General features: G+C 37.1%; 1 protein-coding gene across 4 annotated transcripts in view; it reads left to right on the top strand.

Annotated features, from left to right (window-relative positions):
* coro2ba (coronin, actin binding protein, 2Ba) overlaps positions 1 to 16,928 on the top strand; it is a 55,256-nt gene that overhangs the window by 33,616 nt on the left and 4,712 nt on the right. For all 4 annotated transcript variants that reach the window (XM_053616579.1, XM_053616582.1, XM_053616581.1 and 1 more), the window contains 8 exons: positions 9,916 to 10,032; positions 10,957 to 11,106; positions 11,504 to 11,668; positions 12,453 to 12,569; positions 12,843 to 12,947; positions 13,164 to 13,260; positions 13,444 to 13,556; positions 16,392 to 16,482. In XM_053616579.1, the coding sequence (XP_053472554.1) occupies positions 9,916 to 10,032; positions 10,957 to 11,106; positions 11,504 to 11,668; positions 12,453 to 12,569; positions 12,843 to 12,947; positions 13,164 to 13,260; positions 13,444 to 13,556; positions 16,392 to 16,482 (955 nt within the window). The remainder of the gene's footprint in view (positions 1 to 9,915; positions 10,033 to 10,956; positions 11,107 to 11,503; positions 11,669 to 12,452; positions 12,570 to 12,842; positions 12,948 to 13,163; positions 13,261 to 13,443; positions 13,557 to 16,391; positions 16,483 to 16,928) is intronic.

The raw sequence follows: 16,928 nt of genomic DNA, 5'->3' as shown, positions 1-16,928 counted from the left end.
TCTGAGAATCCAAGACAAACTCTCAGTAAAGAAAAGACTGAGACTGTCTAGTACAGTAATCTCTGGCTTTGTAATGGGGCAAATTAGACCAGAGTTCTTCCATAACCTTTTGGCCTTCTCATTGTGGCACAAAACACTAACAGAGCACAAAGATTATGGACGGAATGAGATCTGTAATTAAGGTTGAGAGAAGACAGAGCTCTATTTGGAAAACTTCAGAAAGCTTTGAGATGTAGCATTTATTTCAGACATGCTGCTTAGATTTTCAGACTAATTCTATAGCTGTCATGGAGACAAAAGAGAAACGGCACAATTGAGTACTATTTTTATATCCGGAGCCTTGTGATCATAATAGAATAAATCAGCGTGATCAGCCAACGTGATCAGAGTGTAAACTGAGCATATAAAATCTTGTCTTCAAAGAGACAAAGATCAATGACAGAGATGACTACAGGCCATTTACAGATAACAGTATGATCTAGATTGTGCTCCCTCTCCATCCATCTTGCACTGTTTTCTCCACAGTCCTGTATCCGGTCACGCTACACTGGCCATTGGGTCATGCTCTCAAGCCAAACTATCAATGGCACTTTTGTGACGAGCGCTCAAAGTCACATAGCTGATGTGTGGTGCAGCGGGACGGCTCTTCTCGGGCTTTGTCCCATCAATGAGCTCATTCTGCAGGGCGTCTACCTCCGGCTGGGTTCCCAGGCCTTTAGCTGGAGGATGGCATGGTGAGAGATGTATTGCTGTCTGATTTCCGTTTAGGTTTTATTGGAGGGCTCCACAGGAGTTGTGACTGATCTCTCGCCGGCATTTTTAATCCATTCTCTGATTCTCTTTTTTTTTCTCTCTCTCGCTTATTTCGTATATTTTTCCAAAAGGAATGAACAGAAACATATAATGGTTTCTATGAATGCTTTTAAATCATAGATTATCAACAAAAAGTTCAAAGTTTCAGTATTTAGTTTCTTACCCAGTAAGCAAATAAATTGCAATATTTTTTGGCAACATATAAAAATTCTAAATCTGCATGTTTATTAGTAAATCAGGCTCATACACTTGTGATTACATGAGTTATGTTGGATCACATATTAATTGCATCTAAAAATGTATTTTTTCAACACTGCATTAAAAAAAGTGAATCCAAAGTCATTAACTAGTCTCAAACCATTAAATGCCTGGCATTCCTATAGCACCAGAGCTTATTTACAACTCTCTGGCTGAGTATTCAATACTGAATACTTTCCTAGAGAATTATCAGATGGCAAAAAGCTCTGAAGCTAATCCTGAATTAGTGAACCAGACACATGGATTTAATATGGCTTATGAACAGAGGAGTTCTGACCAGGGTCCCATGTGTGACAGGAATAGGTCTCAGATTATGGAATGGAAAGTACATGCCCAGACTGTCATCATACTGCCAAAGGAAAGGAAAGGGAAGAGAAAAATACCTAAAAATGGACATGTGGCATGTCTGATGATGTCATTCAAAATAGGTTAACCATCAGAATTTTAGTAGTAGGCATACACAGAGACAAAAATCTTAGAAAGAATAATATTGAACTACTGCGGTGAAATTAAACTGAAATAAAATACTTGCAATGTGGCATAGTGAATGAAGGTTAAACTCCTGGGCCATTATCAGCCAGAAAAACTGCTGCTGTAGATATAGCAACCACTTATTGATGGACACAAGCTTCCTTGCTGCGTGTTCTCAGTTCCAGAATCAGATATTTAATTTGACATGTTCTTTGCTGTTGTTTATCAGCATTTAACTGCACTAATAAAATATATAAAGCCTAGAAATAGCATTGCCCCGAACAATTTTGTGCTTTAACAAACTTTTTAAAATTACTGGTCAACTAGTAAAAATCAATAGTCATGCAATGCCTAGTATGGATTTTAATAGGATAACTGTTGTTGTTGGTTCATTTATTGTGTCCTTTTGACTGATAGCGAATGTTTGTCTTCAATCAAGCTAAACAGTCACGTGATGATGCCTTTGGCTTTGTGGGATTTATTTATTTATTTATTTATTTTCATATGCTGACAATGGTCCAACTGACTGAAAACGATCAGCTATTTTGGATCTCATTCAGTTTCGGAGAGTTTTTGTTACACAGACACACACAAAGTGTTTAAAAGGCAATTCCCATGTAAATACTTGATTAAAAATTATGCTAACTGCACTGTAAAATCCTTGCACGCTTATGACGCATACATGCTCCATGTGAAATCCTGACAGTAAGTCCAGACCACAAAGAATAATCAACCTCAACATTTTCCACCACGTCTATGTCCATTCAATCTAAGCTTTACTGCCTGACTTTGGTCTCTTCAGTTTTAGTGGATTTAAGGAGCAGGTTTAACCAGTCTTAAACCATTTAATCATGCACCATGATGTCCACCATGATGCGCTACCATGAGGCACACACCGGCTGTCCGCCTGGGAGGAATGAAGCAGGGTGTTAATTAGCAGAAAGTGTGACACACACTTTCCAGCCTCCTGCTTGCTCCCTGCTTGCCGCGCTCCTCTGCTTTGGTTACAAGAAGGCATTAGGTTATGGAGATGCCAGTGTAACTGTGTGTTGTGTGTGTGGAGATTTTTAGAACTAATTATCAGATCAGTCTGAAAGTCAACCACACCGAAAATAATTATTGTGTTCGTTCCTAATTGAAGAGTATTAAATCTTGTAGACAAGTATAGAGCTGTAATGTCACAAGATATACATATATAAGAAACCACAACAAACTGAAATCCAAACAAAGCTTAGCTAAGCAAAGCAAACAAAGTTATGACACTGTTATAATTTAACTTTATTGTAAATCAGGTAGAGGCGTTCAAATATAATGAATTTCATCCGCTCCTTTTATTGTTCCCACAAAAGCCACGTGCCCAAAACCCTTGAATGCTAGTGCATGACATGGCGCTTCCCACGTTGACAGGATATGTAATTTACACTGCACTGTCCTGATTGATTAATAGTCAACATCTTATTTTTTTTGTTCAGTTTCCAGAACCTGTGGCACCACAAAGACTGATTTCACCTATGGGCAGATTATTTTAAGGACAACTGCTAGAATGTAAAGAGAACTTGTGTGTAGAAAAAAATTCTACATTTATATTTAGTACTCTTTTACAAGTGAAACTGAGTACAGCTGCTATATGAGTTGCCTGTGATAAAAGTGTGCAAGTTTCCACAAACTGACTAGAAACAAGTGTGTGATGGTTGTAAACAGATCACCAGGGCTGGAATGAGTGTTAGTCCTTAGGAGTCCTTACAAGCTGAACATGATTAACCCAAAAAATAACAATCATAATGGAATAATTAACCCTTTTTTTACAGTAGGAAGTGACAAGTTGCTTGTGTTGCTTGTAATTTGTCGCTTACTGTCGCTTACTGTCCAGGGATTTTAGTTCTGATAAGAAACTAATCAGTGAGAAAATTGTGACGCTTCGTAGTAGCGTCATTGGTAGATTAGCAAAGCAATCTATCTGTACAAGCTACATACAGTCAGCAAAGGCACTAAAGATTTCTGCTACGTCCTTTGTTATATGTTTTTCTTCCATTTTTGCACAATAACTGGAAACGAATTGCAGGTAAAGATAATTTGCAAATAGGAAAATGAAGAAAAGCGCACTATAGGATTGGTCTGAGGAATTATTCGAGCTAGGATTTGTCGCTTTACCATGTCATACTTAATTTGGATAGAGTTGAGAAACTCTTGATTCAAATGTCATTTGTTGTTTGGCTCTGTAGAGTAATATGAATAACCAGGAGAAGCACAGGTCATCAGTCAGTCATCAAATCATATGTAACCAGATGGCCAAAGAGAAAAAAGACTGTCAAATCAATGAGTGTGAAAGAGCAGAGTCTGTTTCTGAACTGTAAGTGCCCTCAAAAGAGTCGTAAGTTTTCAGTCATGATATACAGCATCCTTGCTGAAAAATCCAGCTTGGTCTGATGACCTACCAGCTGCCAAAACAGAGACCAAGCTCGACAAGCTGATAGACCATCACTGCTAGCTGGTACAGGCTAGAAGAACAGAAATAGTTTTTGAATTACTGATAATAAAGCTACATCATAGACAAGTTATTTTTAAACAGAAAACAGTAAGGTGATTAGAAGCTGGGAAATAACTTACCAGTTGGCAGTGATGTTAAGCCTCAGCCTGTGTTTTGTAGCAAACACGCGGTCATACCAAGCTGAATTTTGCAGCAGTGTCTGCTATTCTGGGCAGTGGAGAGTTAAAACACAATGTGCATACACAATCTGGCCTGCTAGGTTAATATGAATCAGTCTGGTTTATAGGTGTTCTGTTCTTTACTGTAGTCTGGATCTCAGTAAAAGTGTTATATAGACTTGGATCATGTTAGCGTTTTGTATTTATCACAGATGTTATATAGTGGGGAAAAATTTGTTCAGGCTTTATGGTCTTATATATCAGGGGCTTTCCACATAAAAAGATGGAAATGCTAGATGTTGGGCATGTACTGAAGTAATTATTATAATACTTATTATATTATGGGAGAGGGCAGATTTTTATAACATAACATAACAGCTCTGTGCTTCAGAAAAACTAAAGTCTGGCGGTAGATTTTATTACTTACTTTATTAAATGTAAAGTTTTCAGTCAAGTGACTAGCTAGCAAGCAAGATATGTTAATCTGCTAACAAGGTATCAAGTGATATATATTCAAGCACACTTTATATAAGTTATCTAAAATACATACATTCACCAATGTGGCAAATTAATTTATAGGACGGCTAACAAAGTGGCATTTACATTTCAAGACTATGCTAGCTAGCTAATACATGAAAATGAAACATGTTTTGCTTACAGATTTATTTCCACAGTGACTAAATTTATAAAGAGAAAGTCAAGTTTAACGCAGTGTTAACAGTAGGCCTGCTGTAGGGAGGTTTGAAAGTGTAAATTTGTGTATGTTTATTTCTGACACAGAAAAACATATTTCAGTGTTTGCTATTAAAATATTTAGTGTATGCTAATTAAACAAAACAAACAAAAAACAACCCTTCTGTATGAAGAATGAACTCCATTTCCCTGTATCCTTTACCAAATAATGAACTTCAAGACTTATCACCTGATCTGTCACATGACCAATTTCTGCAATCTCACTCCCCAGTTGTTTTCAATCACTAGTTCACTACAAATACACACCACAAACCTCAGCAAAGTATAGCTCCTAGCTAGAGTCTTTACTATTGTATGCACTGGCCAATAAAAAAAACATTTTAATAATGTTACATCAGTTCATTTTCTTAAGCAGAAAACATTCATTTTAAACCCATCATGTGGTGTTTTTCTTGTTGATTAGAAGCACAACTGACGAAGTCGGTGGCTGGTAATGAGTCTGCGTTTTGGGTTAATGGTAAATATTTATTTGGGAATATTTACATATGGTTGGTTATTACACATAATGTTGCCCTTGGTTAAGACAAATGCAAGCTTTTTTTCTCTCCTCCGTTCAAGTAAAAAATATCTGATTGCTGATGAGATTTTTGTGGAAAATCCAGGTGTACATCGAATTACTTGAAATCTGATAACAGCCTTATTCCGATTTAAGATTACAGAATACTGCTCACATGACCACTTGAAAGGTTTATGATCAGATTACTAGTATAAAAACATACATTTACTGTATTCATTTGTGTTAGCGTGCTTTAAATCAGAGAAAACTCTTTGCTTATTAAAATCAGCAGCAGCTTTGTTGCTGGCAAAGCTGATGAACTAAAAGTCTAGACTGGTTGTATTACTGTAATTAAAATAATCATGCAGATTTTTTTTGCAGACTGAGTAAGGGTGACTGAATTCATTAGCATCCAATTCTGTGTGTGTGACTACAATCCCAGACAGCCGTGAGGGTAAAGTGTGTGTGGAGGAGGAAAAGCTGGTCTCCGGCCAACACATCTTTGACTCTATCTCTGTCACTGTGTGTCTTTTCTCTGTGGGTATCTTTCTTCATCTCTTCTCAATCCACAATGCATAAACTTTGGGGCAAATTGAGACAAAGAAAGAAAAGGAGGGATGTGGTGGATGAAACTCTCTCCGTTCATGATATGGGTGATGAGAAAGAAAGAAAGATTGTGTAAATTATTCCAGTGCATGAAAACTTCATCTCTGTGGTTAAACAGAAGAAAGAAAGAAAGAAAGAAAGAAAAAAGAAAGAAAGAAAGAAAGAAAGAAAGAAAGAAAGAAAGGAAAGACTGAAAGAAAGAAAGAATGTAAGAAAGAAAAACAAAACAGTAATATATTGTATAAATTATTTCAGTGCATGAAAACTTCATTTCTGTGGTTAAAAGAATGAAAGAAAGAATTAAAGAAAGAAAGAAAGAAAGAAAACCCAACTTCTCCATCAGTCTGAACAATACTCCTGGAACATTATTTTAAGAATAACTTGAATTGTCTTTTTTTAATGCGTCTTTAATGTGTATAATCATTAATGTAACTGAATAATAAGAAAATGGCTGTTCTTTAGTAGTCCTGATATTTAAGGAACAAAAGGGAGAACTGAAAACAGCACAGACACATTTAGGATGTTGGTGCTCTCTCTCCCAGGCCCTTTGTCTTCACCCTGTAACTGGGTGTCTCACAGGAAATCCCAGCATCCTCTTAGTCCCATCCTGTCTGTCCCCCCAGTCATCCTGCTAACCTCCATCCCCCATATCAGTTTACTGGACCCCCTGATGTGCTGTATGCTGTGTGAGCCTTTAGTACACTGGTAAATCTGGTCAAAAGAAAGGATCGCAAAGTACGGAATAGTATACAGTGGTGCATGGGGATGCATGCTGTTATAGGAAAATAATCCACACCGGGGTGTATTATATCACAGTGATTTGCCACTGATTACTATTTTTAGCTAGTAGTGAATGGCATGTTGCACTTTTTAACAGTTTATGGTTACAGTTAAGGCTATCAAAGGTCCAAGAAAGAAGTTCATGTTATCACTTACATTACACCGATTAGCCATTAAAACATTAAAACCACCTGCCAAATAATGTGTAGGCCCCCCATGTGCTGCCAAAACAGCTCTGACCCTTTGAGGCATGAACCTCACAAGACCTGTGAAGGTGTGCAGTGGTATCTGGCACCAAGACATTAGCAGCAGATCCTTTAAGTCCTGTAAGTTGTGAGGTGGAGCCTCTCATGGATCAGACTTGTTTGTCCAACACATCCCAGTGCTCGATTGGATTGAGATCTGGGGAATTTGGAGGCAAAGTCAACACACTGAACTCTTTGTCATGTTCCTCAAACCATTCCTGAACAATTTTTGCAGTGTGGCAGAGAGCATTATCCTACTGAAAGAGGCCACTGACATTAGGGAATACCGTTCAGATGAAGGGGTGTACTTGGTCTGCAACAATGTTTAGGTAGGTGGTACGTCTCAAAGTAACATCCACATGAATGCCAGGACCCAAGGTTTCCCAGCAGAATATTGCCCAGAGCATCACACTACCTCCACCTGCCTGCCTTCTTCTCGTCAGTGTATAGAAGCTATAAACAGTTGTTCCATTACCAGCCTCTTTTTTTGCCTTTCTTGAAATCAATAAAACAAAAAAGCGCAGCTTGTCATGTTACTTAGAACCCGGAAAGTGTAAACTCCTGTCCTGAAGATTCTACCTTGCTGACCTTTAAAGCATTAACACTGGAAACTCCTTCCATAAATGTTACATAAACCTTAAAGAAAGCTTTGCCATATCAATGATTATATACTTTTCTTTGTTTAAAAAAAAGAGTTTTAAATCCATTTTTATTAGCAGTAGATTATGTGGAGCGTCTGCCGTACAAGTCTACGTGAATGAACTGTTACTTTAGGAACGGTAATGTATTATAATGAGTACATTCTTATAAACCTTTAATTGCTTATGTTACAACTAGTAATATTGTCAGAGCTGTGCTGTGCTAGAAAATTAATCAACAGTTCTGGAATATAAAGGATCAAACATCTATCTGTTTTATGTGTTTTATGTATCTGTACCTAATTGTAAGATATGTATGTATGTATGTATGTATGTATATATATATATATATATATATATATATATGTGTGTGTGTGTGTGTGTGTGTGTGTGTGTGTGTGTGTGTGTGTAAGTAGTGACTATCACTGGAAATTTTAAGTTGAATAAAATATTAAATATAAAATACAGTACGATGTGGATGTTTTATGTAGTTACTATAGCATTAATTTTAAAATACTAGCATTTACATTATTATATTATGCATTACATTACAACCAACACAGTGATAAATTAAAATTTGCAAATGATATTTTCATATTTCAGATAGTTGTGTTCTGGCTGGTTTCATCTCAGTAGGGGGATCATTTCCTCTGGGGTGCCATTGTTGTTGCTGCGAACTGACATCATTAGCTGTGTATAAGGGTTTATTGTCTTACATCCATTAATAGAAAAGCTTAGCAATAAGCCATGATAGAGAACACTTGTGTCATCACTTTTGTGATTATTTTTTTTGTTTGTTTTGATTTCAGTTTCAATTCAGTTCTTTTACACAATAGAGTAGAAAAGATGCGAAATGTGTAATGTACTGTGTAATAAAATTGAGGGAGCCTTTTAACTAAAAATCTGGACAGTTTTTGACCTGATATAATCTATTATTCTTTCAATTATTATTATTTTTTTTTGTATAATTTGTCTGTCCCGTTGGGTTCTGGGCCCCTGTGGGAAATCAGTGAAAACCTTAATGTTATTACTCAGTGAATATCTCTCAAATGAAAGTGCCCTTGAGCAGTGCTTGTGCTAATTTTATATGATAATGAAAAAAGGGAAAAATTACTGAAATCATGCCTTGTGAATACGACAAGATGGTATGATCTGAGAATAATTAGAAGAATAGCAGGCGTTTGGTTCTTTTTTTTTTAGCTTCTATGTTTAGTTTAATGAAAACACAATCAGACACACCAGGTTTCAGTTCCTACAGACCTCTGCAGAAGGTACAGGTTTAAGACATGAGGATCATATACACGAATCTTAAGGTAGAGTTACATTATAGCTCCTTTCGCAAAACTAACTGGCAAGCTACTAGTTTCTCTGCCGGTTATAAATAGTAATAATCAGTCCTGTGATGCACACACATTAATGTGTACAACCTAACATCCAAATCTTACAGGACCTCAGAAGGAGGTCAACGAACTTAAGTGACATTAAACATTCATGACATCATGATCATGGTGAGCGAGTGTTGTGACGCAGCTCCACACCGTGGAAGTTAGTGTGCACTGCAGAAGAAATATGAACCGTAAAGGCTTGAAGCTTCAAAACATCTCCTCCAAAAATATACAACAATAGTGTGTTAAGATATAAAAGAATATGTAGATGGTTTAAAAAAAAAAAAAAGAAAGAAAGAAAAGTGAATTACATGACATTAAAGTTAATTATAAGCATTGGATTAGAAAGGGGAACAAATTTAATATTAAAAGTAACACAAGGAATCTTACTGAAAGTGTAATGAAAAGTCATATTTAAAAAAAAATATATATATATATATATATATATATATACAAAATCCTTAATGAGTGGCACACAGCAACTCTTGGTGGAAAAAAATAGTTTAATATGCCAGTGAAAGAGGGTGGGTGACAAACTCCTTAATCTGACCACACCTATCAGCTTCATATCAGCCCTCACCATATGGACATTTGGACAAAGTTCAGTTATATCATGCTGTTTTGCTACTTCTTCTTCCTTCCCTTGCTGCTATTATTATTATTATTATTATTATTATTATTATTATTCGTTTCTCTCCTATGCTTTTTCAATACTGTTTTTCATACACTAATGTCATTAAAGTTATGTTGAACTGAACTGTGGATTGAATACGGATCAGACACAAACCTACGAGTGGGTGTGTTTTTGTGTTTCTCTTGCGCAGACCGGCCGTATCGACCCTCACCACCCAAAGGTCTGCGGTCACCAAGGCAACGTGTTGGATATCAAGTGGAACCCTTTCCATGAGAACATCATTGCTTCCTGCTCAGAAGACTCTTCTGTGAGTGAAATTACAGCAAACTTACACACAAACCCATTTGATGAGCACCACTGATCAAATTCAAGGTCCACTTCAATGAATTTAAAGAATCATTTCCATTCATTATCCAAAAAAAGAATGGTAATAAAAATCAGTTTGGAGCAGCAGTGAGTGCATAGAGAAAACATCAGCAGAAGTACGGAATGCTCAGGTACAATTAAAGAGTTTGCTGTCAAACATGTCAAATGAAAACTGACACACACCAGTAGACAAACCAGCATGTTATTAAACTTTCCGACAAGCCAAAATTGTTGTCACAAAGCCTCAGTGCATGTATTAGTCAGTCATTTTGGGTCAGTAGCTCTAATAAAAGAAAATCTCTCCATAATAACACTAATCCCTTCAAATCCCAGTACATCAGCCAGCAGGAGATTATTTGATATTTTCCTGTGGCATTCACGAAATAGCAGCTCTGAACCAAAAGAGTGTTCTGTGGAAATTCATTCTATATAGAACCTTAAAGGAGAGTCAAACCAATGAAAAAAAGAAAAAACCTACAGGGTTTATAGAGTATATAATTTTATTTTTACTCATTTGGGACATGTTTGAAAGAAAATGCAGTAATTTCTGATTTTATGACTCATTTGCTGGTTAAATTCTAAAATAATTCTTCACTGCAATTAATTTTAACAGATAATTTTGCTTGAAATACGTTTAATTATCTATCAAAGGAAAAATATTCAAACTTAAAAGGTTAAAAATTGTAGAAAAATGTCTGAACATATGCTATATGTTTTATAATAATCCCATAATGAAAATGTATTAATGAAAATTTTGCAAGATATTTACACTTGCTAAAATAAAATCCTAATGTGCTAAGAAATAATCTACATCATGACACTCTACTATTATTGCATTTTGTGTGTGTGTGTGTGTGTGTGTTAGGTGCGGATATGGGAGATTCCAGACGGTGGCCTGAGAAGGAGCATGACTGAAGCCATATTGGAGTTGTATGGTCACAGTAGACGAGTGGGTCTTATAGAATGGCACCCGACCAGCAGCGGCATCCTGTTTAGCGCAGGATATGACTACAAGGTGTACTGAGACACTATATATATTGGCAAGCACAAATTTGAGTGATGGTGCACAAAGAAGTCTGCATCTGATTTATTAAATTGTCCTACTATGACATCCAAACGAGTGTTGATGGAGTGTTGCATGGAAACTCCCTCCTATTGGTCCTTTATTCATTCATACTTTATTCATTACGCTAACCTTAATGAAATAGTTCAGCCTAAAATAAAACTAAAATAAAAAGAAGCAAATCTATCTTGGCTGATTCGCTCACGTTCATGTTCATGGTTAGAGGAACATTGTGTGTTTAACCATCCATACAAAATGGCTCACAGGATTACTTTTTTACCAAATTTTGCAACTTAATTTGGACCTTATTTATTAAATCTAAAATTCAGCCTTCACCTTTTACTTATAGATCCTGATCTGGAACCTGGAGATTGGAGAACCGGTGAAGATGATCGATTGCCACACAGATGTGATCCTCTGCATGTCGTTCAACACTGATGGAAGCCTGCTGGCCACCAGCTGCAAGGACAAGAAGCTGCGCCTCATCGAACCCCGCTCAGGCCAGGTGCTACAGGTGAGTCCCTTAATAACCACTCGGATTATGCGAATTATTTACATATAGCACCTTTAAACAAAAGCACTTGCCTTTAAACTCAGGATAGAAAATGCGATCTTGTGAAGGAAGCAGTGTTTTTTTTCCCCCGTCTGTCAATTGGAATAAAATGTAACTTAAAAGTAAGAGACAATTTCAAAATGAAAAATAAAAAAGACTAAAACTAATATATGATTGAGAAGTTGACAGTTTGAAATAAATGTCTAATAGGAATCTAGAAATATTGCTATTATATTGCTGGATGAATGGTCCTACTTGTAATTATCACATTAATTAAACCAAATGGAACAATATGGCGTCCACCCTAATTATTCAGCAGCTTAGAAAATAGCACTTGATCCAGCATATCCTATTATTTCACATTTTATTATTATTTATATATTGTGCACAGAACTTAACGTAATTTTCCTGTACAATGCACACAAACCTAAAACCGTCTTTATGTGTATCATGACGGCAAATTGTCTCTTATTTGAAGTAATATTGAAGAATCTTTAAATCCTCTGGTAATATTACATTTGCTTTCATGCATGTTGAACTTTATTCTCTGTACCTCCTCGAACAGACGTCTGATTTCTTTTCTTTTAGTTTACTTTCTTTTAGCAATACCTTTATCCTCATTGATGATTCAGGACATAAGCAGCATTGATCTATATGAATTCATTTTATTGTTCCTTTCAGTTATTTAAGGTGTGTGTGTGTGTGTGTGTGTATATTTGTGCGCGTGTGTGCATTCTCCGAGCAGGAGGCGAGGTGCAAGAACCACAAAGTAAACCGTGTTGTGTTCCTGGGCAACATGAAACGACTCCTAACAACGGGGGTGTCCCGCTGGAACACACGACAGATTGCACTCTGGGATCAGGTGAAGAGACTATCCACTGTTTGTAGAGGGTGTGTGTGTGTCGGGGGGGGGGGGGGTGAGTCAAAGCACAAAACCAGGCCTTCCATAAATATACATTCCCTGGTGTCTATGGTCCACTGAAGTTCACACACCAGTGTAATCATTATGGTTTCTACTTAAAGGTTTTATGTGATCACATGGTGATAGTATATAGTGATAGTATTCCATGTAGTCTTCTTTGTTTTGCGTGATGTTTTTATAGTCTAGTGAACCCATTATATCTCTGACCCTCAGGAGGATCTGTCCATGCCAATAATAGAGGAGGAGATAGACGGCCTCTCTGGGTTGCTCTTCCCTTTCTATGATGCAGACACCCACATGCTGTATCTGGCAGGCAAGGTGAGGAGATTATCACTACTGAGGTGCGATGTTTATACTTCTTCACTATAGTGCGATTCCAGGCTTGTGCCACTGTTTAGAACTGGTGTGAAGGTAATGGAGTTGGTCTAGACATTTACATCTGATCTGAATGATGAATGGATGTTTTCAGTTTGTATTTGCATGCTTTCATTTTATGTGAAGTCTCAACTAAATGACATATGAGGGTTATTTCAGGGTGATGGTAACATTCGCTACTATGAAGTGACTACAGAGAAGCCTTACATGCAGTACCTCATGGAGTTCAGGTCCCCTGCACCTCAGAAAGGACTCGGTAATGTCAGCTTTTGTAGATCTAAAAAAAATCCCATAATCACTTCTGTGTATGCTGATATTTCTTTTTCTTTACTTTACTATTCTTGCTATTGTTCTGTTGGAACACTTAATTTTTCCCAAGTACAGTTTAATAATGCTTTTATCGCTTCTTAAATCACAACTGTCCACTTTTGTGTGTTAGGTATTATGCCGAAACATGGCTTGGATGTGGCATCCTGTGAAGTCTTTAGGTTTTATAAGCTGGTAACACTGAAAGGATTGATCGAGCCCATCTCCATGATCGTGCCTAGAAGGGTGAGCAAAAACAAAACAACTATCTGTTAGGGGGAGGAAAGCAAATGTTTGCCATATATAGAAGAGAATTTAATGTGTTGAGAACAAAATGTTTATGTTGTGGTATTTTAGTTGAGTGGTTAATACAAAGCATGCCCATCTTTGCAACATCTACCTGAGCCTTTTAGTCATAAACCTACATTAACACTACAGACATAAAGCCTTGATTTAATGTACACCAGCTGTCATAAAGACTAACTTGTTCATTTTTTCCATTGAAACTCATGTGTGTCACATTATGTCACCATTATGATGATGACACTGAGATACTGGACAAAGTCAGTTGTCTTAAGAGTTTAACACAAATCAGCCTGGAAAGTGTTATAACATATCATTTAAAAGAAAGATCCGTGCCAACAGAATCCTGAGAGACAACTACACATCTGTTGGAATAAGCCTGCATATAGGTTTATGTCAGCTGTTATGAAGGGCTTATGTGTTGTCATGCAGCTCTATGAACACTGCCCTTAAGTTGTGTTAGCACTTAATTAAAAACCAAATGGTGAAGACTGGCACAGGCTTCCTCTGAAGAATATGCTGCATGTTGTTGTATGTTAATGATCTACAGATCATTTGCATACATTCGCCACATGGCCTATTTTATGATGGTGTAAATGCTTTCTAGGCATAACCGACATATGACAGGGATTCAAACCCAAATGTTAAATCCCAGCAGTAAACATCAAGTCCACAGTGCCAGGCAGCACATTTCTTAGTTACATCACTGAAAGGGATTTCATTTTTCAATATATCTTTCTTCTACAATTAAACAACAGTCACCCTGCTCCTCTGAAAATAAGGCTGTAATTGTCCAACATCATGGGGTAACAGGCAGTGGATTGGGCGGGCCTCGTGTGAAGACTACAATGTCTGTCTACATGTTTATCAGTGCAGTGAACAAACCTCTAGCATGTAATTATACTGACTCATGGAGCCTGTCTCACTTTCTGATCATTACACACACAGTGATGTTAATGTTAGGGTAAAGATTATCACACACGCATAAACACATGCATACACACAAAACACATTGAAAGTCATCTGGGAGTGGTAAACCCGAAAGTGTCAGTTTCCAAAAGCTTTGAAAAGTGGATAGGAGTAAATATAAATATATCCTCCCAACTGTGCTGAATTATGTCCTCTTAACTCACTACTCTGTAAAATCACCAGTATTGTATCCAACATAAGGCATTTTCCTATATAGCAGTGTGTCATATCACCTTATACAACAGATAATTGAATCCTTGAATCCTTGAAACTGATTGGTCAGAAGGTATTGATTAATTTTCTATAACTGGGAATATGAAAATGGTGCCAGAGGGCATGGTGGATTAGTGGTTAGTACGTTTGTCCCACACCTCCAGGATTGGGGGTTCAAATCATGCCACTGCCCTGCATGTTCAAGAGGGGTTTCCTTCCATTTTTTTCCCCCAGTCCAAAGACATGTACTGTAGGCTGTATGGCATTTTCAAATTGTCAGTAGTCTGTGAGCATGTGTGCGATTGTGCCCTGCGATGGGTTGGCACCCTGTCCAGAGTGTCCCCCGCCTTGTACCCCGAGTTCCCTGGTATAGGCTCCAGGCTCCCCCATGACACTGTGTAGGATAAACAGTATGGAAAATGGATGGATGGATGGACAATGGAGCCAGCTATAATACAAATGGTAGGTTTATACGTGCTTATTCTAACACGTTACATTCTTGGAGATTTGCACGGCAGACACATAATCCAAGCCTAATAATGTATGGATTCAAAAGCGTGTCACTTAACCAAGAAAATCATATATTCTTTGATGTAGTGATGAGATGTTTAGTTAAAAGGAGTCTCCAGTGTCAGCACTTTGACAGTCTGTAAGTCCACCATGTGACAGATGATGTTGCTCTTTCCAGTTTCTTGGTAGCATGAAAAGCTTTAGTGTTATTCAGTTCAAGAAAGAAGAGATGAGGGAATGACTGTTGTTAAGTTGTTTCATGGACATCCCACAAAATAACTGTAATGTAACTATAAAAGTATGACATGTTGTTCATCAACAAACCAAATTAAATAGTGTAATCACAGCGATTTTCTGTGGTATAAGAGAGGGAAAACACTTCAGTATATGCTGTCATAGGATAATAATCAGTTTTTGGGTGATAGCATTAACTTTGCTTTATGTTGGGCCACTTCACACCAACCCAGTGTTGATTATTTTCTATAACAGTATGCCCTGAAATGTTTTATTTCTTACATATTTAACATGGTATCAAAGCAATCATTTAGAGGTGGAACAATTAACCCTATAACCCTACATTCTTTTATATTTCACAGCATTACCGTCCTCAGTTTTTAGAACTACATACGTTACCTTTTATATCCTGTAGTGACTAAATAATATGCTTAAAACTGTATGTGAGTGATCACGGAGTGAGTGATTTTTAAGTTTGGCAAAGTTATCCTAGTGTCTGTGCTATGCCAAAAAAAGAGAGAGCGAGAGAGAGAGAAAAACAAGGGATGTGGACCATCATGATCAATCCAATCAGAACAAGGAAGCCTCTGAAGGAGACTTGTCAATTCAGAAATATCTGTCTCTTTCATTCACATACACTTTGGTGTGTGTGGCTGTGTGAGCAGTGCATTTGCTTAAGTTTTGAGTTTCAAACTAGCTTTAGATCACTTTTGTCAAAGTCACTGACTGTGATTTTAATCTATCAGCTACACTGAACACCCTGTGTGAAAGCCCTAGAAATGTACACTAAGTAATAGTTCATTCACAGTATGCATGATCAGTGTGTTTTAAGTGCGCGTGTGCTGTTTGCAGTCAGAGACGTATCAGGAAGACATCTATCCCATGACTCCAGGAACAGAACCTGCTCTTTCCGCTGATGAGTGGCTGAGTGGTGTTAATCGAGGTAAAGTTCTCACTAGCATTTACAACTGCAAATATGTCGTAGTGCTCACTGCACCATGCTGCACAGCTTCTTCTTAGTAACTGAGAACAATATAAAGCTGCAAAAAGTGAGTCAGACAATTCAGATTCATTCTCATTGTGTGTAACCTTTTGAAAAAAATATATATGATCTGTTAGTATTAGCAGCATAAACTATTTCTTTGCTTGCTGTGTATTTAGAAATAGACCAGTTTATCTAAAATGGCTAGTCCAGCTCTCGTGATTGGCTCAACACTTTTTAGATTTGACTAAAAGTGAAACTACAATAGATTATTTTCCAGTATGAAACATTCTATGCTTGGCTCAGTGTGTCTAATGAGAAAAAATATATATATTACAGATATTATTTTCAGGTCATTTTGATTAGTTATATACACAGTTGAGTGCAAAAGTTTGCATCCCCTATGC

Source organism: Ictalurus furcatus, chromosome 27 (assembly GCF_023375685.1).
Source record: "Ictalurus furcatus strain D&B chromosome 27, Billie_1.0, whole genome shotgun sequence".
NCBI classification, from domain to species: Eukaryota; Metazoa; Chordata; class Actinopteri; order Siluriformes; family Ictaluridae; genus Ictalurus; species Ictalurus furcatus.
Note: the sequence above shows the minus strand (reverse complement) of the source record. Positions and strands in the feature narration are given on the sequence as shown.